Source organism: Triticum urartu, chromosome 4A, assembly GCF_056163025.1.
Source record: "Triticum urartu cultivar PI428250 chromosome 4A, HENAU_Tu73, whole genome shotgun sequence".
Classification (NCBI taxonomy): domain Eukaryota; kingdom Viridiplantae; phylum Streptophyta; class Magnoliopsida; order Poales; family Poaceae; genus Triticum; species Triticum urartu.
Genome location: NC_141876.1, coordinates 361,215,045 through 361,241,311, shown reverse-complemented (window position 1 = coordinate 361,241,311; position 26,267 = coordinate 361,215,045). Strand labels below are relative to the sequence as shown.

The following is a 26,267-nucleotide window of genomic DNA, read 5'->3' as shown; positions in this document are numbered from 1 at the left end:
TAGGACGTCTAGGGGCTTCACCACCATCGCCTCCTTCATCTACGCTAATGGGTTGGACCGGGGAGGCCCTGTACGCCCGCCATCGTCGTCGTCCCCGTCGCGTACATCTCCGGCCGTCATCGTCGATTCTGACCGCTTCAGTCCACCCCCGGCCTTCTCGACCGCGCCCCCGAGCTCGCTGTGAGCTCCTCTCCGGGATCCCTCCTTTTCCTGCTTCAATTTGTCGCCGTTGAGTCCGCAACCGCCTCCGACCGCCGCTGCCGTATTGACCTGCTGCCGCTGCTGTACTGCGAGCACCCAGCTGTCGCAGCCGAGCGGCCTCGCGCCCCTACGACTGCCCGTGCGCCGCGCACGCCTTAGCTGACCGCTTGCCCGTGGCACCACATGCTGCTCACGACCACGCCTTGCGCCCGCCGCTACCTCCTGCTCGGCCGGCCGTGCTCGCGCGTGGCCTCACCAATCGTTGCCGCAGCCGTCCGTAGCCGCTGCCGCTTGCTCTGCCTGATGCATGCTGCTATGTCGCTGATTGTTCCTGTTGCTACTCGCTATTGCTTACTACTGCTTCTCCTACTAGTTGTCGCGGTTGCTACTGCTAGCGGTGATCTGCTGCTGGTGCCTGCTACTGGCCATGGCTGAGTTTATTGTGTGGTGTGTGTGTGCGTGTATGTCATGTGTGTGTGGCCGGCCCTGTCCAAATTGCTTAGTGCTAATTAGATTAGTTAGGTTTAGTTCAGCCTAACCTGTCCATGACAGGTGGGTGGTCTCACGCACTAAAATCTTTTTAGTTAAAAGGCCACTCAATGGCATGTGGGACCTTGTTAGTTTAATCCCTAGTTACTAATGTTCCTATTACATGTGGGCCATGAATCCTCTGTTGACCAGTCAAATTGACTGAGTCAAACCCAACCTATGGCCCAATGCCATACACACCGTCTAGTAGAGCCCCTTGTGACAAAAGATTTTCTATTTAAATTTTTGAATTAAATAATTCTAAAATATTGTTAAAACTTTGAAAGTTAATATAAAATAAACCGTAAGTCGGATGAAAATACTTTGTACATGAAAATTGCTCAGAACGACGAGACGAATCCAAATATGCCATCCGTTCGTCTGTCTTGTGCCTATAGCATAGCAAACATGCAACCTTTCCCCTGCTGTTCGTCCATCCAAAAATGCCGAACACCGGGAATACTTTTCCGGATGTTTCCCCCCTTCGCCGGTATCACCTATCCCCGCGTTAGATCACTCTGGCACCGTGTATTGCCTTGTTATATTTTGAGATGCTTTGTTTGATTCGTATTTACTGTTTCTCCCCCCCCCCCCTCTTCTTCTCTGGTAGACCCTGAGACCGGCGCTGATGCCACTGAGTACGACTACGTCACCGACGATCCTTCTTCCTGCACAAAAGAGCTTTCAGGCAAGCCCCCCCCTCTTGATCATCAGATATCGTCTATTCTTCTCTACTGCTTGCACTAGAGTAGTGTAGCATGTTACTGCTTTTCGTTAATCCTATCCTGATGCATAGCCTGTCTTTACTACTACTGTTGTTACTCTTACCTGCAATCCTAAATGCTTAGTATAGGATGCTAGTATTCCATCAGTGGCCCTACATTCTTGTCCATCTGCCATGCTATACTATCGGACCGTGATCACTCAGGAGGTGATCACGGGTATATACTTATATACATTATACATGATACATTGTGGTGACTAAAGTCGGGTCAGCTCGTAGAGTACCTGCAAGTGATTCCGATGTGGGGACTGAAAGGACAGGTGGCTCCATCCAGGTAGTGGTGGGCCTGAGTTCCCGACGGCCCTCGACCATTACTTTGTCGCGGAGCGACAGGGCCGGTTGAGACCACCTAGGAGAGAGGTGGGCCTGGCCCTGGTCAGCGTCCACGGTTACTTCAAAATAACACGCTTAACGAGATCTTGGTATTTGATCTGAGTCTGGCCACTGCCCTATACGCACTAACCAACTACGCGGGAACAGTTATGGGCACTCGACAACGTGGTATCAGCCAAAGCCTTTTTGACATCAGCAACTGAGCGGCGCGCGCCGGGTTGGACCGCGTAACGTAACTGCCTTTGTAATGGAGGTTGCTAGGTCTACTCACCGGCCGCGTACGCAACGTGCAGGTGTGCAATGGGCGATGGGCCCAGACCCCTGCACGCATAGGATTTAGACCGGCGTGTTGACCTTCTGTTGTGCCTAGGTGGGGCTGCGACGTGTTGATCTTACGAGGTCGGGCATGACCCAGGAAAGTGTGTCCGGCTAGAGGGATCGAGCGTGTTGGGAAATATGGTGCACCCCTGTAGAGAAGTTTATCTATTCGAATAGTCGTGTCCCTCGGTAAAAGGACGACCTGGAGTTGTACCTTGACCTTATGACAACTAGAACCGGATACTTAATGAAACACACCCTTTCAAGTGCTAGATACAACCCGGTGATTGCTCGCTAACAGGGCGATGAGGAGAGGATCGTCGGGTAGGATTATGCTGAAGGAAATATGCCCTAGAGGCAATAATAAAGTTATTATATTATTTCCTTATATCATGATAAATGTTTATTGTTCATGCTAGAATTGTATTATCCGGAAACATAATACTTGTGTGAATACATAGACAAACTAAACGTCACTAGTATGCCTCTACTTGACTAGGTCGTTAATCAAAGATGGTTATGTTTCCTAACCATAGACATGTGTTGTCATTTGATTAACGGGATCACATTATTAGGAGAATGATGTGATTGACATGACCCATTCCATTAGCTTAGCACCCGATCGTTTAGTATGTTGCTATTGTTTTCTTCATGACTTATACATGTTCCTATGACTATGAGATTATGCAACTCCCGTTTGCCGGAGGAACACTTTATGTGCTACCAAACGTCACAACGTAACTGGGTGATTATAAAGGAGCTCTACACGTGTCTCCAAAGGTACATGTTGGGTTGGTGTATTTCGAGATTAGGATTTGTCACTCCGATTGTCGAAGAGGTATCTCTGGGCCCTCTCGGTAATGCACATCACATAAGCCTTGCAAGCATTGCAACTAATGAGTTAGTTGTGAGATGATGTATTACGAAACGAGTAAAGAGACTTGCCGGTAACGAGATTGAACTAGGTATTGAGATACCGACGATCGAATCTCGGGCAAGTAACATACCGATGACAAAGGGAACAAAGTATATTGTTATGCGGTCTGACCGATAAAAGATCTTTGTAGAATATGTGGGAGCCAATATGAGCATCCAGGTTCCGCTATTGGTTATTGACCGGAGACATGTCTCGGTCATGTCTACATTGTTCTCGAACCCATAGGGTCCGCATGCTTAACGTTACGATGACAATTTCATTATGAGTTTATATATTTTGATGTACCGAAATTAGTTCGGAGTCCCGGATGTGATCACGGACATGACGAGGAGTCTCAAAATGGTCGAGACATAAAGATTGATATATTGGAAGCCTATGTATGGACATCAGAAGTGTTCCGGGTGAAATCGGCATCTTACTGGAGTACCGGGAGGTTACCGGAACCCCCCGGTAACCTAATGGGCCTTAATGGGCCTAGTGGAGGAAGAGAAGAGGAGGCCTAGGGGCTGCCGCGCGCCCCTCCCCCCCCCCAAGTCCGAATTGGACAAGGAGGGGCGCGGCGCCCCCCTTTCCTTTCTTCCCTCTCTTCCTTCTTCCCCAAGTCCTAATCCAACTAGGGAAAGGGGGGAGTCCTACTCCCGGTAGGAGTAGGACTCCTCCTGCGCGCCTCCTCCTAGGGCCGGCCGCACCCCCCCTTGGCTCCTTTATATACGGGGGCAGGGGGCACCCCTAGACACACAAGTTGATCTCTAAGATCGTTCTCTTAGCCGTGTGCGGTGCCCCCTTCCATCATAGTCCTCGATAATATTGTAGTGGTGCTTAGGCGAAGCCCTGTGATAGTAGAATATCAAGATCGTCACCATGCCGTCGTGCTGACGGAACTCTTCCCTGACACTTTGCTAGATCGGAGTCCGGGGATCGTCATCGAGCTGAACGTGTGCTAGAACTCGGAGGTGCCGTAGTTTCGGTGCTTGATCGGTCGGGCCATGAAGACGTACGACTACATCAACCGCGTTGCCATAACGCTTCCGCTGTCGGTCTACGAGGGTATGTAGATCACACTCTCCTCTCTCGTTGCTATGCATCACCATGATCTTGCGTGTGCGTAGGAAAATTTTGAAATTACTACGTTCCTAAACAGTGGCATCCGAGCCTAGGTTTTATGCGTTGATGTTATATGCACGAGTAGAACACAAGTGAGTTATGGGCGATATAAGTCATACTACTTACCAGCATGTCATACTTTGGTTCGGCGGTATTGTTGGACGAAGCGGCCTGGACCAACATTACGCGTACGCTTACGCGAGATCGGTTCTCCCGACGTGCTTTGCACAAAGGTGGCTAGCGGGTGTCAGTTTCTCCAACTTTAGTTGAACCAAGTGTGGCTATGCCCGGTCCTTGTGAAGGTTAAAACAGCACCAACTTGACAAACTATCGTTATGGTTTTGATGCGTAGGTAAGAATGGTTCTTGCTAAGCCCGTAGCAGCCACGTAAAACTTGCAACAACAAAGTAGAGGACGTCTAACTTGTTTTTGCAGGGTATGTTGTGATGTGATATGGTCAAGACATGATGCTAAATTTTATTGTATGAGATGATCATGTTTTGTAACTGAGTTGTCGGCAACTGGCAGGAGCCATATGGTTGTCGCTTTATTGTATGCAATGCAATTGCGCTGTAATGCTTTATTTTATCACTAAGCGGTAGTGATAGTCGTGGAAGCATAAGATTGGCAAGATGACAACAATGCTACGATGATGATCAAGGTGTCGCGCCGGTGACGATGGTGATCATGACGATGCTTCGAAAATGGAGATCACAAGCACAAAATGATGATGGCCATATCATATCACTTATATTGATTGCATGTGATGTTTATCTTTTATACATCTTATCTTGCTTTGATTGACGGTAGCATTTTAAGATGATCTCTCACTAATTATCAAGAAGTGTTCTCCCTGAGTATGCACTGTTGCGAAAGTTCTTCGTGCTGAGACACCACGTGATGATCGGGTGTGATAGGCTCTACATTCAAATACAACGGGTGCAAAACATTTGCACACGCGGAATACTCAGGTTATACTTGACGAGCCAAGCATATACAGATATGGCCTCGGAACACGGAGACCGAAAGGTCGAGCGTGAATCATATGGTAGATCTGATCAACATAGTGATGTTCACCAATGAAACTGCTCCATCTCACGTGATGATCGGACATGGTTTAGTTGATTTGGATCACGTGATCACTTAGAGGATTAGAGGGATGTCTATTTAAGTGGGAGTTCTTTAGTAATATGATTAATTGAACTTAAATTTATCATGAACTTAGTACCTGATAGTATCTTGCTTGTTTATGTTTGATTGTAGATAGATGGCCCGTGTTGTTGTTCCGTTGAATTTTAATGCGTTCCTTGAGAAAGCAAAGTTGAAAGATGATGGTAGCAATTACACGGACTGGGTCCGTAACTTGAGGATTATCCTCATTGCTGCACAGAAGAATTACGTCTTGAAAGCACCGCTGGGTGCCAGGCCTGCTGCTGGAGCAACACCAGATGTTATGAACGTCTGACAGAGCAAAGCTGATGACTACTCGATAGTTCAGTGTGCCATGCTTTATGGCTTAGAATCGGGACTTCAACGACGTTTTGAACGTCATGGAGCATATGAGATGTTCCAGGAGTTGAAGTTAATATTTCAAGTAAATGCCCGGATTGAGAGATATGAAGTCTCCAATAAGTTTTATAGCTGCAAGATGGAGGAGAACAGTTCTGTCAGTGAGCATATACTCAAAATTTCTGGGTATAATAATCACTTGATTCAATTGGGAGTTAATCTTCCAGATGATTGCGTCATTGTCAGAATTCTCCAATCACTGCCACCTAGCTACAAGAGCTTCATGATGAACTATAATATGCAAGGGATGAATAAGACTATTCCCGAGCTCTTCGCAATGCTGAAAGCTGCGGAGGTAGAAATCAAGAAGGAGCATCAAGTGTTGATGGTCAACAAGACCACTAGTTTCAAGAAAAAGGGCAAAGGGAAGAAGAAGGGGAATTTCAAAAAGAACAGCAAGCAAGTTGCTGCTCAAGAGAAGAAACCCAAATCTGGACCTAAGCCTGAAACTGAGTGCTTCTACTGCAAGCAGACTGGTCACTGGAAGCGGAACTGCCCCAAGTATTTGGCGGATAAGAAGGATGGCAAGGTGAACAAAGGTATATGCGATATACATGTTATTGATGTGTACCTTACTAATGCTCGCAGTAGCACCTGGGTATTTGATACTGGTTCTGTTGCTAACATTTGCAACTCGAAACAGGGACTACGAATTAAGCGAAGATTGGCTAAGGACGAGGTGACGATGCGCGTGAGAAATGGTTCCAAAGTCGATGTGATCGCGGTCGGCACGCTACCTCTACGTCTACCTTCGAGATTAGTATTAGACCTAAATAATTGTTATTTGGTGCCAGTGTTGAGCATGAACATTATATCTGGATCTTGTTTGATGCGAGACGGTTATTCATTTAAATCAGAGAATAATGGTTGTTCTATTTATATGAGTAAAATCTTTTATGGTCATGCACCCATGAAGAATGGTCTATTCTTATTAAATCTCGATAGTAGTGACACACACATTCATAATGTTGAAGCCAAAAGATGCAGAGTTGATAATGATAGTGCAACTTATTTGTGGCACTGCCGTTTAGGTCATATCGGTGTAAAGCGCATGAAGAAACTCCATACTGATGGACTTTTGGAACCACTTGATTATGAATCACTTGGTACTTGTGAACCGTGCCTTATGGGTAAGATGACAAAAACACCGTTCTCCGGTACTATGGAGAGAGCAACAGATTTGTTGGAAATCATACATACAGATGTATGTGGTCCGATGAATGTTGAGGCTCGTGGCGGATATCGTTATTTTCTCACCTTCACAGATGACTTAAGCAGATATGGGTATATCTACTTAATGAAACATAAGTCTGAAACATTTGAAAAGTTCAAAGAATTTTAGAGTGAAGTTGAAAATCATCGTAGCAAGAAAATAAAATTCCTACGATCTGATCATGGAGGAGAATAATTGAGTTACGAGTTTGGTGTACATTTGAAACAATGCGGAATAGTTTCGCAACTCACGCCACCCGGAACACCACAGCGTAATGGTGTGTCCGAACGTCGTAATCGTACTTTACTTGATATGGTGCGATCTATGATGTCTCTTACTGATTTACCGCTATCGTTTTGGGGTTATGCTTTAGAGACGACCGCATTCACGTTAAATAGGGCACCATCAAAATCCGTTGAGACGACGCCTTATGAACTGTGGTTTGGCAAGAAACCAAAGTTGTCGTTTCTGAAAGTTTGGGGCTGCGATGCTTATGTGAAAAAACTTCAACCTGATAAGCTCGAACCCAAATTGGAGAAATGTGTCTTCATAGGATATCCAAAGGAAACTATTGGATACACCTTCTATCACGGATCCGAAGGCAAGACTTTTGTTGCTAAATTCGGAAACTTTCTAGAGAAGGAGTTTCTCTCGAAAGAAGTGAGTGGGAGGAAAGTAGAACTTGATGAGGTAACTGTACCTGCTTCCTTATTGGAAAGTAGTACATCACAGAAACCGGTTTCTGTGACACCTACACCAATTAGTGAGGAAGCTAATGATGATGATCATGAAACTTTAGAACAAGATACTACTGAACCTCGTAGATCAACAAGAGTAAGATCCGCACCAGAGTGGTACGGTAATCCTGTTCTGGAAGTCATGCTACTAGATCATGATGAACCTACGAACTATGGAGAAGTGATGGTGAGCCCAGATTCTGCAAAATGGCTTGAAGCCATGAAATCTGAGATGGGATCCATGTATGAGAACAAAGTGTGGACTTTGGTTGACTTGCCAAAAGATCGGCAAGCAATTGAGAATAAATGGATCTTCAAGAAGAAGACTGACGCTGACGGTAATGTTATTGTCTACAAAGCTCGACTTGTCGCAAAAGGTTTTCGACAAGTTCAAAGGATTGACTACGATGAGACCTTCTCACCCGTAGCGATGCTTAAGTCTGTCCAAATCATGTTAGCAATTGCCGCATTTTATGATTATGAAATTTGGCAAATGGGTGTCAAAACTGCATTCCTGAATAGATTTCTGGAAGAAGAGTTGTATATGATGCAGCCGGAAGGTTTTGTCGATCCAAAGGAAGCTAACAAAGTGTGCAAGCTCCAGCGATCCATTTATGGACTGGTGCAAGCCTCTCGGAGTTGGAATAAACGCTTTGATAGTGTGATCAAAGCATTTGGTTTTGTATAGACTTTTGGAGAAGCCTGTATTTACAAGAAAGTGAGTGGGAGCTCTGTAGCATTTCTGATATTATATGTAGATGACATATTACTAATCGGAAATGATATAGAATTTCTGGATAGCATAAAGGGATACTTGAATAAGAGTTTTTCAATGAAAGACCTCGGTGAAGCTGTTTACATATTGGGCATTAAGATCTATAGAGATAGATCAAGACGCTTAATTGGACTTTCACAAAGCACATACCTTGACAAAGTTTTGAAGAAGTTCAAAATGGATCAAGCAAAGAAAGGATTCTTGCCTGTGTTACAAGGTGTGAAATTGAGTAAGACTCAATGCCCGACCAATGTAGAAGATAGAGAGAAAATGAAAGATGTTCCCTATGCTTCAGCCATAGGCTCTATCATGTATGCAATGTTGTGTACCAGACCTGATGTGTGTCTTGCTATAAGTCTAGCAGGGAGGTACCAAAGTAATCCAGGAGTGGATCACTGGACAGCGGTCAAGAACATCCTGAAATACCTGAAAAGGACTAAGGATATGTTTCTCATATATGGAGGTGACAAAGAGCTCATCGTAAATGGTTACATTGATGCAAGCTTTGACACTGATCCGGATGATTCTAAATCGCGAACCGGATACGTGTTTACATTAAACGGTGGAGCTGTCAATTGGTGCAGTTCTAAACAAAGCGTTGTGGCGGGATCTACATGTGAAGCGGAGTACATAGCTGCTTCGGAAGCAGCAAACGAAGGAGTCTGGATGAAGGAGTTCATATCCGATCTAGGTGTCATACCTAGTGCATCGGGTCCAATGAAAATCTTTTGTGACAATACTGGTGCAATTGCCTTGGCAAAGGAATCCAGATTTCACAAGAGAACCAAGCACATCAAGAGACGCTTCAATTCCATCCGGGATCTAGTCCAGGTGGGAGACATAGAGATTTGCAAGATACATACGGATCTGAATGTAGCAGACCCATTGACTAAGCCTCTTCCACGAGCAAAACATGATCAACACCAATGCTCCATGGGTGTTAGAATCATTACTGTGTAATCTAGATTATTGACTCTAGTGCAAGTGGGAGACTGAAGGAAATATGCCCTAGAGGCAATAATAAAGTTATTATATTATTTCCTTATATCATGATAAATGTTTATTGTTCATGCTAGAATTGTATTATCCGGAAACATAATACTTGTGTGAATATATAGACAAACTAAACGTCACTAGTATGCCTCTACTTGACTAGCTCGTTAATCAAAGATGGTTATGTTTCCTAACCATAGACATGTGTTGTCATTTGATTAACGGGATCACATTATTAGGAGAATGATGTGATTGACATGACCCATTCCATTAGCTTAGCACCCGATCGTTTAGTATGTTGCTATTGTTTTCTTCATGACTTATACATGTTCCTATGACTATGAGATTATGCAACTCCCGTTTGCCGGAGGAACACTTTGTGTGCTACCAAACGTCACAACGTAACTGGGTGATTATAAAGGAGCTCTACAGGTGTCTCCAAAGGTACATGTTGGGTTGGCGTATTTCGAGATTAGGATTTGTCACTTCGATTGTCGGAGAGGTATCTCTGGGCCCTCTCGGTAATGCACATCACATAAGCCTTGCAAGCATTGCAACTAATGAGTTAGTTGTGAGATGATGTATTACAAAACGAGTAAAGAGACTTGCCGGTAACGAGATTGAACTAGGTATTGAGATACCGACGATCGAATCTCGGGCAAGTAACATACCGATGACAAAGGGAACAAAGTATGTTGTTATGCGGTCTGACCGATAAAAGATCTTCGTAGAATATGTGGGAGCCAATATGAGCATCCAGGTTCCGCTATTGGTTATTGACCGGAGACATGTCTCGGTCATGTCTACATTGTTCTCGAACCCGTAGGGTCCGCACGCTTAACGTTACGATGACAATTTCATTATGAGTTTATATATTTTGATGTACCAAAATTAGTTCAGAGTCCCGGATGTGATCGCGGACATGACGAGGAGTCTCGAAATGGTCGAGACATAAAGATTGATATATTGGAAGCCTATGTTTGGACATCGGGAGTGTTCCGGATGAAATCGGCATCTTACTAGAGTACCGGGAGGTTACCGGAACCCCCGGTAACCTAATGGGCCTTAATGGGCCTAGTGGAGGAAGAGGAGAGGAGGCCTAGGGGCTTCCACGCGCCCCTCCCCCCCAAGTCCGAATTGGACAAGGAGGGGGGCGGCGCCCCCCCTTTCCTTTCTTCCCTCTCTTCCTTCTTCCCCAAGTCCTAATCCAACTAGGGAAAGGGGGAGAGTCCTACTCCCGGTAGGAGTAGGACTCCTCCTGCGCGCCTCCTCCTAGGGCCGGCCACACACCCCCTTGGTCCTTTATATACGGGGGCAGGGGGCACCCCTAGACACACAAGTTAATCTCTAAGATCGTTCTCTTAGCCGTGTGCGGTGCCCCCTTCCTCCATAGTCCTTGATAATATTGTAGTGGTGCTTAGGCGAAGCCCTGCGATAGTAGAACATCAAGATCGTCACCACGCCGTTGTGCTGACGGAACTCTTCCCCGACACTTTGCTGGATCAGAGTCCGGGGATCGTCATCGAGCTGAACGTGTGCTAGAACTCGGAGGTGCCGTAGTTTCGGTGCTTGATCGGTCGGGCCATGAAGACGTACGACTACATCAACCGCGTTGTCCTAATGCTTTCGCTGTCGGTCTATGAGGGTACGTAGATCACACTCTCCCCTCTCGTTGCTATGCATCACCATGATCTTGCGTGTGCGTAGGAAAATTTTGAAATTACTACGTTCCTCAACATATGCTATGCGATGGTACTTGGTTAACTTACCATCTACTCTCTTCTACTGCTTCAAGATGGAGGCTGCCAGAAGCGTAGTCTTCGATAGGACTAGCTATCCCCCTCTTATTCTGGCATTCTGCAGTTCAGTCCACATATACTACCCTTTTCATTGATACCAATGCATATGTAGTGTAGTTCCTTGCGTGCGAGTATTTTGGATGAGTACTCACGGTTGCTTTGCACCCCCTTTTTCCCCTTTCAATACCTAGTTGTCACAACCAGATGCTAGAGCCAAGGAGCCAGACTCCACCGTCGACGACGACTCCTACTACACCGGAGGTGCCTACTACTACGTGCAGGCCGCCAACGACGACCAGGAGTAGTTTAGGAGGATCCCAGGCAGGAGGCTGCTACCTCTTGAGCATTGCGTTGGTTTTCCCTTAAAGAGGAAAGGGTGATGCAGCAAAGTAGCGTCAGTATTTCCCTCAGTTTTTGAGAACCAAGGTATCAATCCAGTAGGAGACTACACGCAAGTCCCTCGTACCTACACAAACAAATAAGAACCTCGCAACCAACGCGATAAAGGGGTTGTCAATCCCTTCATGGTCACTTACGAGAGTGATATTTGATAGAGATAATAATAATAAGATAAATATTTTTAGTATTCTTATGATATAGATTGAAAGTAAAGATTGCAAAATAAAATAGATGGGAAACTTATATGATAAAAGATAGACCCGGGGGTCATAGGTTTCATTAGTGGCTTCTCTCAAGATAGAATAAGTATTACGGTGGGTGAACAAATTATTGTCGAGCAATTGATAGAAAAGTGCATAATTATGAGAATATCTAGGCATGATCATGTATATAGGCATCACATCCGCGAGAAGTAGACCGAAACGATTCTGCATCTACTACTATTACTCCACACATCGACTGCTATCCAGCATGCATCTAGAGTATTAAGTTCATAAGAACAGAGTAACGCATTAGGCAAGATGACATGATATAGAGGGATAAACTCAAGCAATATGATATAAACCACATCTTTTTATCCTCGATGGAAACAATACAATACGTGCCTTGCTGCCCCTGTTGTCACTAGGAAAGGACACCGCAAGATTGAACCCAAAGCTAAGCACTTCTCCCATTGCAAGAAAGATTAATCTAGTAGGCCAAGCCAAACTGATAATTCGAAGAGACTTGCAAAGATAACCAATCATACATATAAAAGATTTCAGAGAAGAATCAAATATTGTTCATAGATAAACTTGATCATAAATCCGCAATTCATCGGATCTCGACAAACACATCGCAAAAAGAGTTACATCAAATAGATCTGCAAGAAGATCGAGGAGAACATTGTATTGAGATTCAAAGAGAGAGAAGAAGTCATCTAGCTAATAACTATGGACCCGAAGGTCTGTGGCAAACTACTCACACATAATATAAAAGTGTATAAATAAGCCCATTAACATTCAAAGCAGATAATATAATAGCATGGAACAATCAAAAATTAAAGATACGTTGGAGACGTATCAGAGACCTGCGCCTCCTTCGATCTGTATCTAAGTTTCTGCTAGCCTTCTTAAAGCAAACTTGTTTAACTTATGTCTGTACTAAGATATTGTTGCTTCCGCTGACTCGTCTATGATCGAGCACTTGTATTCGATCCCTCGAGGCCCCTGACTTGTATTATGATGTTTGTATGACTTATTTTAGTTTTAGAATTGTGTTGTGATATCTTCTCATGAGTCCTTGATCTTGATCATACATGTTTGCGTATATGATTAAATTAGGGGCGTTACACTATCGTTACTCCAAATAACAAACTTGAGCTGACTAAGGAAGCAAGCATAGAGCTCACACAATGGACTGGTATGAAGAAAGTTGATGCATGCATACATTGGAAAGATGAATATTATTTTATTCCACCAAATAATAATCAGCAAACAATAGACGGTTTTGCATGGAAAGAGATTTCTTGGAGTTGCAAAATTAAAAGGAGATCACGTGGGTTTTGTAGTTACAGATCCAAGACAAGGCGACATATGCTATTTTTATTTCTACCGTGCAAGCAGAAGTACAAGGCTTATACGACAAGAAGATTCAATGCGTGGAGCTATTTGTCCTTGCACAAAGTAGGATGGGGCCCACCAGAACAAATCAAAAATAGATGGCGCACCATAGTCTTAATTATACTCTATTATTTTATATTTCTTTTTTCCTTAGTATGGATATGTGCTTGCGTGAGGGCCCTTAGGACAGGTTTAGTCAGATTATTTAAAGGCATGCTGCGGCCATGTAATAGTTAGGTTTTCTTAATGAGTTAGACACTTTGTGTGTTTGCGGCCGTCGGCCATTATTAAGTTTAGAGAACTCTTGTCAAAAATCTCTACTGGCGTGTGAATTCCTACGACGCGACGCATAGGATATTGCAAGTTGAGCTTATACGGTCCGTCCACGTTATTCCTTCGGATGGGGTTGACGTGTTGTTTCCACGAGATTTGCGAACATCTTCATAAACCTGCTATTATTTGCTGCGATAAAGTTTTGTGCCATGAAAGATCGGGCCAACAACGGATCGACCCTCACAAAAAAATACCCTAATCCTTTTTTCCTTCCTTGAATTCTTTAGTTTTAGTCAGTTCATGAAAAAATTATACTATTAATTTCTTTTTATCCATAATGGGTTTACCTAGACCAATACATGAGATTCTTATGCTATTTGGGGGATTTGTTCTTCTACTAGAGGGTCTAGGAGTAGTATTATTTACCAACTCCATTTATTCTGCCTTTTCGCTGGGATTAGATCTTGTTTGTATATCCTTATTCTATTTTTATTAAATTCTGTCTCGAGGTTCACTACTCATCACCCCACGTAGAAACCTCTCTCTCCATTGACAAGTGAGTCCCACGATTATTAGGTACAGAGCTCTAGCATTGGCATTAGTGTCAGCTGACACCAGCGATTTTCAAGATTTCTTCACTGAATTTGCACCAATCAATATTAATTTGTGAACACGACACCATGGCTATGAAGCTGACCCATAGAATTTTATTTCTTGCTTCGTCTCTGAGGATTATGGAGGCACCAAATATGATGAGTTTGTGTGCCTCTGGCTGCAGCCTTGACATCCATATAGAGCATGCATTTACAATATGAAGGGTGCTAATATGGTGACTCATGGGATAAGATGCAAAACCTAGCTGTCCAAAAGAAGAGAAAGTACTAAAAAAATACCAATTACTCGTGCATATAGTACTCCCTCTGTCCAGAAATACTTGTTCGAGGAATTAATGAATCTAGATGTATTTTAGTTCTAGATACATTCATTCGTATCCATTTCTCCGACAAGTATTTCCGAACGAAGGAAGTAGTATATACAAGCCTCTGTCACTTCAATTTGTTCCATCCACATAAGAGTGTTGAACCTATAGCTCATGCATCGACCTGTCACCCAGAACATCACAAAGTGGGCAAAGAACAACCCCACAACTAGAGGGCGGAGCAGAGCTATTGCAGCCTACGGGAGAAAATGGGGCAGTGGTCCGGCTAGTCGCGGCACTGGCTGATAGCGGAGCAGCCGCGCGAGTAGGGGTTGGCGACGGCGCCCGGATGGCAGTTGTAGTAGGATGCGCTCGGCACGGAACACGACACCGAATTCCTCATCAGCGCGGAGTAGCTGACGTAGTACTGCGTAGGGTAGCCGCCGCTATTCTCCCACTACAAGAAATTTGTTCATTGTTGACCCTCCATTTTGATTACTGAATCATCATTATTCATGTTTTATGACCTTGTTTTGACCAAATTCAAAAGGTCAATAGTTGGCCGTCAAGAACGAACAAACATGACCTTTCTAAAATTTTGGTCGCAGATCTCTATTGACCAAAATTTTGGTTTGGTCATTACCCATTTCTCTGAGCCACGTAGGATCTGATGTGGCTAAGCTGACGTGGCATTGCTAGTGACCAAATGGAATCATCATAAATTTCACAGCCCGGTCCACCAATCTAGCCTACATGGGCCTGGCCCAATACATATTTTATTATAAGAAATGTCTGATTTGTATGGGCTGATGCATTATTTTGTCAGAAGCATGCATATATCAAGATAGGCCCATTAAAAAGCAAGTACAACAAAATACAATATTGCAGATAAACTGTATATTTCATTTCAGTAACACATCACATGAAATACAATGCATCATCCAATGACTCATCGATACACCAAGGTTCAAGGCCCAACAAATGCACCGCAAAATGATTCTAAAAGTGCACAGAAAAATAGTTATATATGTGCAAGTGCACAACAAAAGGATCCAACAAGTGCACAAGCGCACAGCAACATAGTTCTACAAATATTGGATGAGAAGCACAAGTTTTAAGTTATCACACATAACATCAATGAGAAACAAAGCTTCTTGTGCCCTCCTTCTACTCTCCACTTCTTCTGAGTGACTCAGATCATCCTGGTATAGGAATAAGCAAACATAAGAAAGCATACAAAATATGAGCAAAAGAAAGACAAATGGTGGTTTTACATTCAGCAATGAGACTTAAAAGTTCACATCAATGAACAGAAACACAAGACATTAAGACATACTCCCATAGAAATTTCAGGACTTGCAAGATTATTCGTGTGTTAGCTCTGAACACTTTGTGCAAAAAAATCTCACATCAATAACTTCCAAGATCAAGATGCGTGAATAGTGTATCTTTAACACAGTATAATAAATATCACAACCATGAGCAGTACAACACAACACAGCTCATAAACAACCAAACCAAACTGATTGCAAACTACTCCCTCTGTCCCATAATATAAAAGCGTTTTTACACTACACTAGTGTCAAAAACACTCTTATATTATGGGACGGAGGGAGTATAAGTTAACCTCAATGCAAAAAACACATGCACACAAAGTATACATGGCAGAAACACAACCTCATATGTAGAACTTAACATGATTCATCAGTTTAAATCTAAGGAGTACCAATCAGAACCATTTCTTGTAGTGATCTCAACCTTTATTATTGCACGGGAAATAGTTACAGAAATAAACAAATGAAATAATCTTCTCAGAAGAGTCCCAACAATTTGCATTAACTATTAACATGGTTGCAAAACTTCAGTAGTAAAGAGGGTACCATGTTTCTTTTGTCTTTACTTGACTGGAATTACAACATGAAGCACATGAACAAATCATACGAACAAGCAACCCCATAAACGCTCTTGAATCTTGTATATACTTTTCTTGTAGAACAACATGTGGGGCAAGAGCATTACCTTGATGGGATCTCAATCATTAATGATCTCAATCGAAGCATACAACCTGGACAATGTAGACTAAATCTGGAGAAAAAATATTACTTGTCCACAAGGGTGAGATTGACCTACACATTGCCAAACAACCCTTTGCAGTCACTTGGTTCAGATCTTCCCTACAAGGTGATGAGCATTCCGCTGCAGCAAACAAATAGAATTAAATTCAAAATACAACCACTTTTATGGAGACTACTAAAAGGCAAGTTTAGCTAATAGGACTTCTATAGCATGCAAGATGTTTCTTAGATCAACAAAAACAAGAACAAGAGCTATGACAGCGAACCCTTGAGCAACATATAATGAGCAGGGTATTCAAAGAAGGTCGTATCTTCCACACAAGGCTGATCAGAACAAGAAATATTCAAGTCTACTAATTTATTACTGAATCACATATCATCATAGGAGAAAACAATGATTCAAGTTTAAATAAGACATACATATATGCTAAGGGAAAGTAAGTCACAACCAAAAGCATTTTGACTTCCATTTATTTGCACACGCAAAATCATCAGGTGCTCACAGTTCAGATCAGGTAAGGTAATTTTGTAGCTCCCCACTGTTGCTGGCTTAACAAGACTCGTCCTCCAGCATAACAACATATTTGAAATCTCCATTATAGTAAATAAATGAGAGGACAATGCATAAGTCACATCATATTATACAAGCAAGCTAAATCTAGGATTTGTGGTCGGTGGTGTATATACATGCACATAGAGGAGGCTGGAGTTGTGGAAGTCAAACATACTTGCCACCACGGTAGAGTGAGGTGCCATGGTGCAGGTAGCGGAAGGCCGCCGCCACCCAGCACCCACTCACGCCCAAGCCTTCTTTCTTCTCATCCTCTTCCTCTGCCCAATATGGCACTCCTGCCATTGCCGTGTACAAGAAAAAAATGATGGTAAGGCTCAAAAAGAAGACCAAGGAAACTAACATGATAGAGAATCCAATACTAATGCATAGATAAGCCTCTATGCAACAAGCCACATATAATAAAAAAGGGCAGCCGACAATAAACGACTATAGGTTCATGCACATGTACCACAAAAAATCTCCTTATATTATTTATCTCAAGAATTCCATGTAGATGTTAGACATGCTTGAAAAGAAACCTAGCTTCAAGAGAAAAATAAATCTACAATCTTAGGATAATCAGGACAATCTTCGTATAACAAGAATCTGGCAACGAGCAACAAATCAGGCGACATACAGATAAAAGAATTAACTATTGTAATTTCAGCTAATAACCAGTTCTAAAAATTATACTTAAGCAGATGCTGCTAACAATGGAGAAATTGTGAATAATCTGTAGCAAGTAAGTTTACCCATAGAGGCAAAAGGGAGGGACAAGGCCGGTGTAGAGCTTGTCGTGGACCTGGAAGGCCCTCTAGAAGTCAATGGTGATGGTTTGGAGCTGCACACCGAGCCAATAGGGCAAGTGGAGCAAGCGTGAAGGTGGGGAAATCGAGATCTGAGGCAGGGAGGCGCGGTATTGAGGTCCTTGGACGGGGTGGACTTGCCGACATGGCCAGAATCTTGGGTGGATTCTTCATTTGATGAACAGGGAGGCTATGTTCACAATCACTAGTAATTGAATTTGTGTCATGTTGGGGATTCAGAATGTACATAACATATTTATGTCAGAGAAGTTAAACTAGGTGCAGGTCACCAAAAACTGAATTTCTTGCAACCAAACCATACCAACAGGAAGGAGATGGTTGCATAGATACAAATCCATGAGCTGGCAGCCAAATTGACCAATCTGGACCTCATCTTCTCTCTCTATTTGGCACTAACTAACTAAATAAAAAAACTGGACGTGTTCAGACAAATCCCTCTTGAATTCCTTGAGGCAACCGGGATTTGCATCAATATTCCTTAACTTAGCATCATTAGTGAGCAGAGGTAGAGGGGGAGGGATATGCTACCTGCCGCAGTTGGTCGTCGTGGTTGTGCTTGAGCTCGGCAAGATCTCTTGGTTGCCCTAGCAGCAGACCCCTCCTGCCCCTCCTCCTTGAGCAGAGCATGGCCGGTGGCTAGGTGCGCCCCTCCTCTCCTCGAGCAGGGAAAGGCCGGCGCCCTCCTGCCATCGTCGCCGTCTCCACGTCATGGTGACCTGCAGCAAAGGGGCGGGTAGGAGGAGAAGGTGAGATGAGGAGGAGAGGGTGGATCCGATCAAGGAAGGATGGGAAGGGCCTACCTGGCAATGCTGGTGACGGATCTCGCGAGCTTCAGCCTTGCCATCGCCGGTTGTGGCGGGTTCCGACGAAGGAACCCTAGCCGCGGGCGAGGTTGCGGGCCTTGAGGCGCGGATCTGAACGGAGGGGAGGGAGGGGCGGATCTTGGGGAGCTCAGGGTCGAGCTGCGCGTGGCCTGAGCTCGTCGGAACCGGCCGGCATGGTTGGTGGCGGCGGCGAGGAGATTGTAGGTTGGGAAGGAAAGGTTCGCACGAGAGAGGGAGAGATTGGTGCGGTGGGCTTCTCCTTTTTTTTCTCCTTTTCTTTAGAATGGATGGATGGATGGATGGATGGATGGGTGGACGGTGGGAGTGCTGGGAATGAATGGCAGGATGTTTGCCATGTCATCAATCCATGGCACAAATGATTCCACCAATGAGAATTAAGCATATGCAAATTGTGTGTTTTTCCTTTCGTTTCTCTTATATTTTTTATCCTCCAATTCCGGGTAAAGACTCAACATATTACCCTCTTATAGTTTGTTCAAATGACCCAATATTTTTCAAATGGCCTCTTATTTCGGGTAAACAATGTTATCGAATAGAGTTTTTATTTTCATTGCACGATTTTTTTTCTAATTCCGAAGTGCCAAAGATGGGCTTTTTTAAGAACCTACCAAATATTTGTCGAAAAATTGTACCAAAACAATTTTAAAAAGTATTAGACCACATTTTATGTACAGATAACCAAATGGTTACATGTGAAAAGCTTTCGATACACCTCTTATCAAAAAGACATATTATCGCCGTTTAAGGAGGAACTAAGGTCAAATTTAAACTACAAGTGCTTCATAGTTTGATCTTTTTTCCCAAAAATCATTTCTAGACAGGAAAGTAGTTACTTCATCAGAGATTCACCAGGAGTTTTGCATTATTAAGCCCCTACCTACTAACGGTCATGCCCGTGGTTTTGACCCCATTTTAAAAATATGAGATTCAAAAAAATCAAAAAAATAATGGAAACCTTCGCATTGTGTCATTATTTGTGACCTAATTTCTAGGAAAAATAAAAAACTTGAAATACGACAAATATCTCAAAACGTGTTCTCATAAGAGCTATCATGTATGAAGATTCATGACTTTTAAGCCAAATAATCAACATTATGTTACATTCATGGCATAGTTTGTTAATGATCTCATATTGTGCACAAGGGTGCATATTGGAATGGCAAACAATGTTGTCAAAGTGAGTTTTCATTTTTTTGGCACGCAAAATTCATTTTTCATTTTCCGGGTGCCCAAAATGTTTTTTCTATGAAGAACCTACCGTATATTTGTTTTAAAATGGCACCACTTCATTTTCAAAAATATTAAACCACATTTTACATACAATTGATCAAATGGTTGCATGCCAAATGATTTCGATCCACCTCTCGTCATTGGTGAGGTGTTCGATCAGTCGTTTTGAAGCAGTGTGAATTAGTAGTCATGACCATTTAAATTGCTCGTAATAGGCTTGGCGGGTACCACATGTCAGGTCTGAGGCAATGTTGAGGTGGTTTGACACGTGAACACGCCACATCGACAAAACTGGTGACGTGTCTGACCAGTCATTTTGAAGCATTGTGAATCAGTAGTCATGACCATTTAAATTGGTCAAGATAGACTAAAATGAAAGGTGTAGATCAGTGTTGTCTATGTTATGACCATTTTAGATAATACAATTACGACCTTCTTGACGAAAATGGTCATGATGATTTAGAGTTTGGACCCCCCCCCCAAACGGCTTACGACCATCTGCCGCACAAATGGTCATAGATTTATAACCAATTCACCCGCGGGCACTACGAGAAGGTCACAATTAAGCATATTTCTTGTAGTGTCCTCTTCCTCCTCGTAGACAAGGCGGCGCCTGAGCCCAAACCCGACGTCGTGCTCGCGTAGGCACTCCCCCACCGTGCCTTGGCACGGATGCATCCACCCCGCCACATCCGTCGTGCGCCCCTGGATGACGAGCTCCACCGCCGCCGCGGCCGCTATGGCAAAGGCAGCGAGCGTGGCTACGAACAGGAGCAGCGTTTGCCATGCCATGGTTGACGAGAGAGCGGCAATGGAGGCTGCAGTGCTCTGGGATGCGTGGGGTGGTGGAGCCAGGACAGGAGCGAGCGTGCCGCAGTCAACCTTGGGCGGTGCAGCAACAGAGGAAGGGGGAAGCTTTTTTAAACGCGAGTAGTGGGAGTCGGGTGTCTGTAGAGTCAGCCCAGATTTGTGTTCAAACTACACGAGCGTGCCACTCATGTTAACCCTACCTGAATTTGATGTGTGCAACAAGATGCATCCACCATTGATTGAACTAGATAACACCCGGCGTGTTGCTACGGGACATTAGTGGGCTAAATAGATTAAAAGATATGATGGACGCTATAGGCCAAAGAGGACAACTATTGTAAAATCAGATTTTTTTTCAAACAAAAAATCTATTGATAATATAAGAAGAAAGCGAACAAATTGTACCACCGATGTACAATGATTTTAGTCGGGGGGGGGGGGGGGGTCCATCAAACCATAGCTACTAAATGTATAAGAAATAACATTATAATTGATGATTGCCATAAACCAACATCCTAGAAATTAATTTCATATTGTCTAACGTCGCAATCTCAGATACAGGCACCCTAATAAAAGCCAAGGCAAGCGCGAGCTTATACCTCTACAGCAAACTGTAAATCCAATATCATATATCTAGAAAAAAAGAACAAAGGTGACTGCATTATTTTAGCAACTACATGTTTTAGTTTCTTCATCGCCATAGGTTGGCTTTGCAGTAAAATAGAAATCCAATATCCAGATATCTGGAAAGAAAAGAACAAAGGTTAGTGTACTATTTTAGCAGCTACATGTTTCAGTTACATCATCACCATAGGTTAACGTGCTTACCAAAATATCTTGTCCCCATAGGTTATGTAACAATTTTATATTAATAGAAGTAGGTCTGATTTAACAAATTTATATCGTACTTCTTCATGAAGCATACTTGTATGACACCTTTCATTTACGAACAATCAAAGATCTGCCGAATGTCATTTTTCTCTACGGATGAAACCAATAGCGACACATTACTACAATCACTTGGATAAATATACAATGCCACTATATACACCCAGTTAAATGGAAAGAAACCAAGTAAAATAAAAGTTAACAGTTTGTTAGCAAAACTGAATACTGCTAGAAACAGAAATTAATTTTTGTTTAGTAAAGAATATGAAGCATTATTTGCAGCAAAAAAATCTTTAGCTTTCCAAAACAGAAGGGCAACATATAAACAGAGGTTGCTGCTTGGGACGCCTTAATGCAGGACATCGCCCTCCTCCCTATGGACGGCGTTGGCACCCCGGATGTCACCTCTTGGCGGCTTGAGCCCTCCGGCTGCTTCTCCACCAAATCCCTCTACACGACCATCGCCCCCTCGACGTCCCCCGAGCCCTTTAGTTTGATTTGGGATATCCGCTTGCCCCTGAAGATCAGAATCTTCCTGTGGCAATGGATTCGCGGCCGCCTCCCGTCCGGCGTGGAGGTCCTTAAGCGTAATGGACATGGGAACGGGATGTGCCACTTGTGCGACACGGTGGAGGATGCTAACCACATCTTCTTCTCATGCTCCTGTTTCCGTGAGATGGTTGGGGGCCAGTGGTGTAACACCAACTTCCCTGACCTGCTTGCGGAAATCCACGCCCCCCCCTCGCTACCCTAGTCTCAGCATTCTTCATCCTATTAATCTCCTCAACTAGCACGCGGTTCCTCGAGCGATCATTTGTCGAAGCGTTCAACATGTTCACAGCCTCGACGCTATCCATCTCGATGAGAATGGGCAGATCCGTGCGGTGCAGGGCTAGCTCAAGCCCCTCCCTACACGCCGCCAACTCGGCTTCTAGGCCATTAACACATGAGCAGTTTTCCCTACAGGCAGTGAAGATTATGTCCCCTTGGTCTGTTCGTAAGACCATGCCCCCTCCAGCTGCTCCTATAGCCGGTACATAGCTGCCATCCATGTCCAATTTTGTCCATCCAGCTGGGGGTAGCGTCCACCGCAGCTCCACCTTCTGTTGTACGCGCTCTTGTGGCGCCAGAAGACCAACCTGAACAACCATCTTTCCTTTCTCCATGTTACCTTGGGGCCACTGATGAATGCACAACAAGGAATTGATGTAGCCTTGCAGAAATCTGCAAGATGCTTCCGTTGGAGGTGGGGGCTTGCCATGAGTTATTTCATTCCGCACATGCCACACATGCCACATGACCATGAGGACTATCATACGTGTAGTGTCAGGTAGAGGCTCCAGTAGTGAGAATAACCATTCTGGACCTGTATGTATGATATTCTCCACCTTGGGAATGGGCCAGTCCCGAGCCATAGCATGCCACAACTCTTTCGCCAGGGGGCACCTACACATTATGTGGAAGCCATCCTCTCGTTCCACACCACAAAGAGGACACACGTCAGAAAGCTCGAGGTGACGAGAGAATTTATTTGCCCAGGTAGCGAGTGAGTTGGAAACCAGCCTCCATGCGAAGACGCGTACCTTTGGGGGAGCAGGGCACCCCCATATGGTCTTCCAGATGGCGCGACGACCATCCGGTGCCCTGCTCGTTGCAGTCGCCAGTGGACGCTCGCGTTCGTCCATGGCGAGCCGATATGCGGAGCGAACAGTGAAGATACCGTTCTTCTCCGGAGCCCATGCAATGACATCGTCGGTGATGCGAGGCGACGTGCGAATGTTGGTGATGGTCGCAACGTCTGCCGGAAGGAAATACCGTTGTAGCACATCCGTACGCCAGGCGCTGGACACGTCCAGGAGCTCTGAGACCCGGCGTAGACGGCAAGTTCCCTGCTGCATGATCGACTGGGCCGTTGGTACCGTTGGGAGCCAACGGTCGCGCCAAATGCGTATGTTCCGGCCATCTCCGACTCGCCAGACAATCCCCTTTTTGAGGAGCTCAAGGCCGTACTGGATGGCCTGCCATGTGGGGGATGCGTTTCCAGAGAAAACAGTGTCCTCCAGTCGACCGTCCGGATAATATCGGGCTTTGAGGACCTGCGCACATAAGCTGTTAGGATTAGATAGAAGTCGCCACGCCTGCCGTGCCAGGAGGGCTTGGTTAAAGAGACGGAAGTCTTTGAAACCCAAACTGCCCTTCATTTTATGAGCCAGAATATTCGGCCGAGCCGTCCAATGCGTTTTTCTCTTACCCTCAGATGAACCGCACCAGAAGTTCCGCACCACCCTGTTCAGATCGTCGCATACTGACATCGAAAGTTTAAAAAACCCCATAATATATGTTGGTATTGCCTGTGCTACAGCTTTGATCATAGTCTCCTTTCCAGCAAGTGACAACGTGTCTCCCCAAGCAATGATCCGCTTCAGAAGCCTCGACTGCAAATTCTGAAATTTTCCCCTAGACATACATCCGTCCGGAGTAGGCAGACCCAAATATTTTTCCTCAAAAGTAACAAGGTTAATCTGTAGCACTGAACGAACCTTCTCCTGATTGTTTTCTGTACAAGACGTGCCAAATAGTGCACTGCACTTGGCCGGGTTAATGCACTGACCGGTTGCCTTCTCATACGTTTAATAACTCATGCACCTTTCTAGCTTGTTCCTCCTCTGCTTTGAAAAACAAAAGAGTGTCATCTGCAAACAATAAATGTGAGACACCTGGTGCACGCCTGCACACCTTTAGGGGAGTGAAATCGCCCCTGTCCTCTCCATTTTTCAACAACGCAGAGAGCCCATCAGCCACGAAAAGGAACAAAAACAGGGAGAGAGGATCACCTTGCCGAAGCCCACGCGTCGGTGCAAACGAATCCAAGAGGGTCCCATTAAATTTAACTGTGTATCTTACCGAGGTGACGCAAGTCATAATCCAGTCCACCTGATACGTCTCCAACGTATCTATAATTTTTGATTGCTCCATGCTATATTATCTACTGTTTTGGGCAATATTGGGCTTTATTATCCACTTTTATATTATTTTTGGGACTAACCTATTAACCGGAGGCCCAGCCCAGATTTGCTGTTTTATGCCTATTTCAGTGTTTTGAAGAAAAGGAATATCAGGCGGAGTCGAAATCAACTGGAGAAGTTATTTTTGGAAGGAAACACACCTGATGAACTTGGACCCCACGTCAGGGGAGACACGAGGTGCTCACGAGGGTGGGGGGCGCCCCCCCTAGGGCGCGCCCCCTGTCTCGTGGGACCCCTGTGGCTCCTCCGACATCCTCCCTGCACCCATATATACCCACGTGACCTAAAACTTCCAGAACGCAGATAGATCGGGAGTTCCGCCGCCAGAAGCCTCCATAGCCACCAAAAGTTAATCGGGACCCTGTTCCGGCACCCTGCCGGAGGGGGGAACCCTCACCGGTGGCCATCTTCATCATCCCGGCACTCTCCATGACGAGGAGGGAGTAGTTCTCCCTCGGGGCTGAGGGTATGTACCAGTAGCTATGTGTTTGATCTCTCTCTCTCTCTCTCTCGTGTTCTTGAGATGGCACGATCTTAATGTATCGCGAGCTTTGCTATTATAGTTGGATCTTATGTTTCTCCTCCCCCTCTTATCTCTTGTAATGAATTGAGTTTCCCCTTTGAAGTAATCTTATCGGATTGAGTCTTTAAAGATTTGAGAACACTTGATGTATGTCTTGCCGTGGATATGTGTGGTGACAATGGGATACCACGTGCCACTTGATGTATGTTTTGGTGACCAACTTGCGGGTTCTGCCCATGAACCTATGCATAGGGGTTGGCACACGTTTTCATCGTGATTCTCCGGTAGAAACTTTGGGGCACTCTTTGAGGTCCTTTGTGTTGGTTGAATAGATGAATCTGAGATTGTGTGATGCATATCGTATAATCATGCCCACGGATACTTGAGGTGACATTGGAGTATCTAGGTGACATTAGGGTTTTGGTTGATTTGTGTCTTAATGTGTTATTCTAGTACGAACTCTAGGGTTGTTTGTGACATCTATAGGAATAGCCCAACGGATTGATTGGAAAGAATAACTTTGAGGTGGTTTCGTACCCTACCATAATCTCTTCGTTCATTCTCCGCTATTAGTGACTTTGGAGTGACTCTTTGTTGCATGTTGAGGGATAGTTATGTGATCCAATTATGTTAGTATTGTTGAGAGGACTTATACTAGCGAAAGTATGAACCCTAAGCCTTGTTTCAACACATTGCAATACCGTTTATGCTCACTTTTATCACTTGCTACCTTGCTGTTTTTATTATTTCAGATTACAAAAACTATTATCTACTATCCATATTGCACTTGTATCACCATCTCTTCATCGAACTAGTGCACCTATACAATTTACCATTGTATTGGGTGTATTTGGGACACAAGAGACTCTTTGTTATTTGGTTGCAGGGTTGCTTGAGAGAGACCATCTTCATCCTACGCCTCCTACGGATTGATAAACCTTAGGTCATCCACTTGAGGGAAATTTGCTACTGTTCTACGAACCTCTGCACTTGGAGGCCCAACAACG

At 44.3% G+C, this 26,267-nt stretch overlaps 1 protein-coding gene across 1 annotated transcript; it reads right to left on the bottom strand.

The window, feature by feature from the left end:
• Positions 1–14,454: 14,454 nt before the first annotated feature.
• On the bottom strand, positions 14,455–21,147 carry LOC147975862 (rapid alkalinization factor-like). The gene is made up of 2 exons (XM_087519686.1): positions 20,600–21,147; positions 14,455–14,938 (listed from the first exon to the last, which is right to left on the bottom strand). The coding sequence occupies exons 1-2, from the start codon at positions 20,803–20,805 to the stop codon at positions 14,770–14,772; spliced, it is 375 nt and encodes a 124-aa protein (XP_087375812.1). The 5' UTR covers positions 20,806–21,147; the 3' UTR covers positions 14,455–14,769.
• Positions 21,148–26,267: the final 5,120 nt, after the last annotated feature.

Bases quoted from the DNA above. Each gene is read 5' to 3' on its own strand.
- LOC147975862 (XM_087519686.1), bottom strand. From the start codon at position 20,805: ATGGCATGGCAAACGCTGCTCCTGTTCGTAGCCACGCTCGCTGCCTTT. The intron at 14,939-20,599 runs GGACACTACAAG...TTTCTTGTAGTG, and splicing joins CTTGTCTACGAGGAGGAAGA to GGAGAATAGCGGCGGCTACC.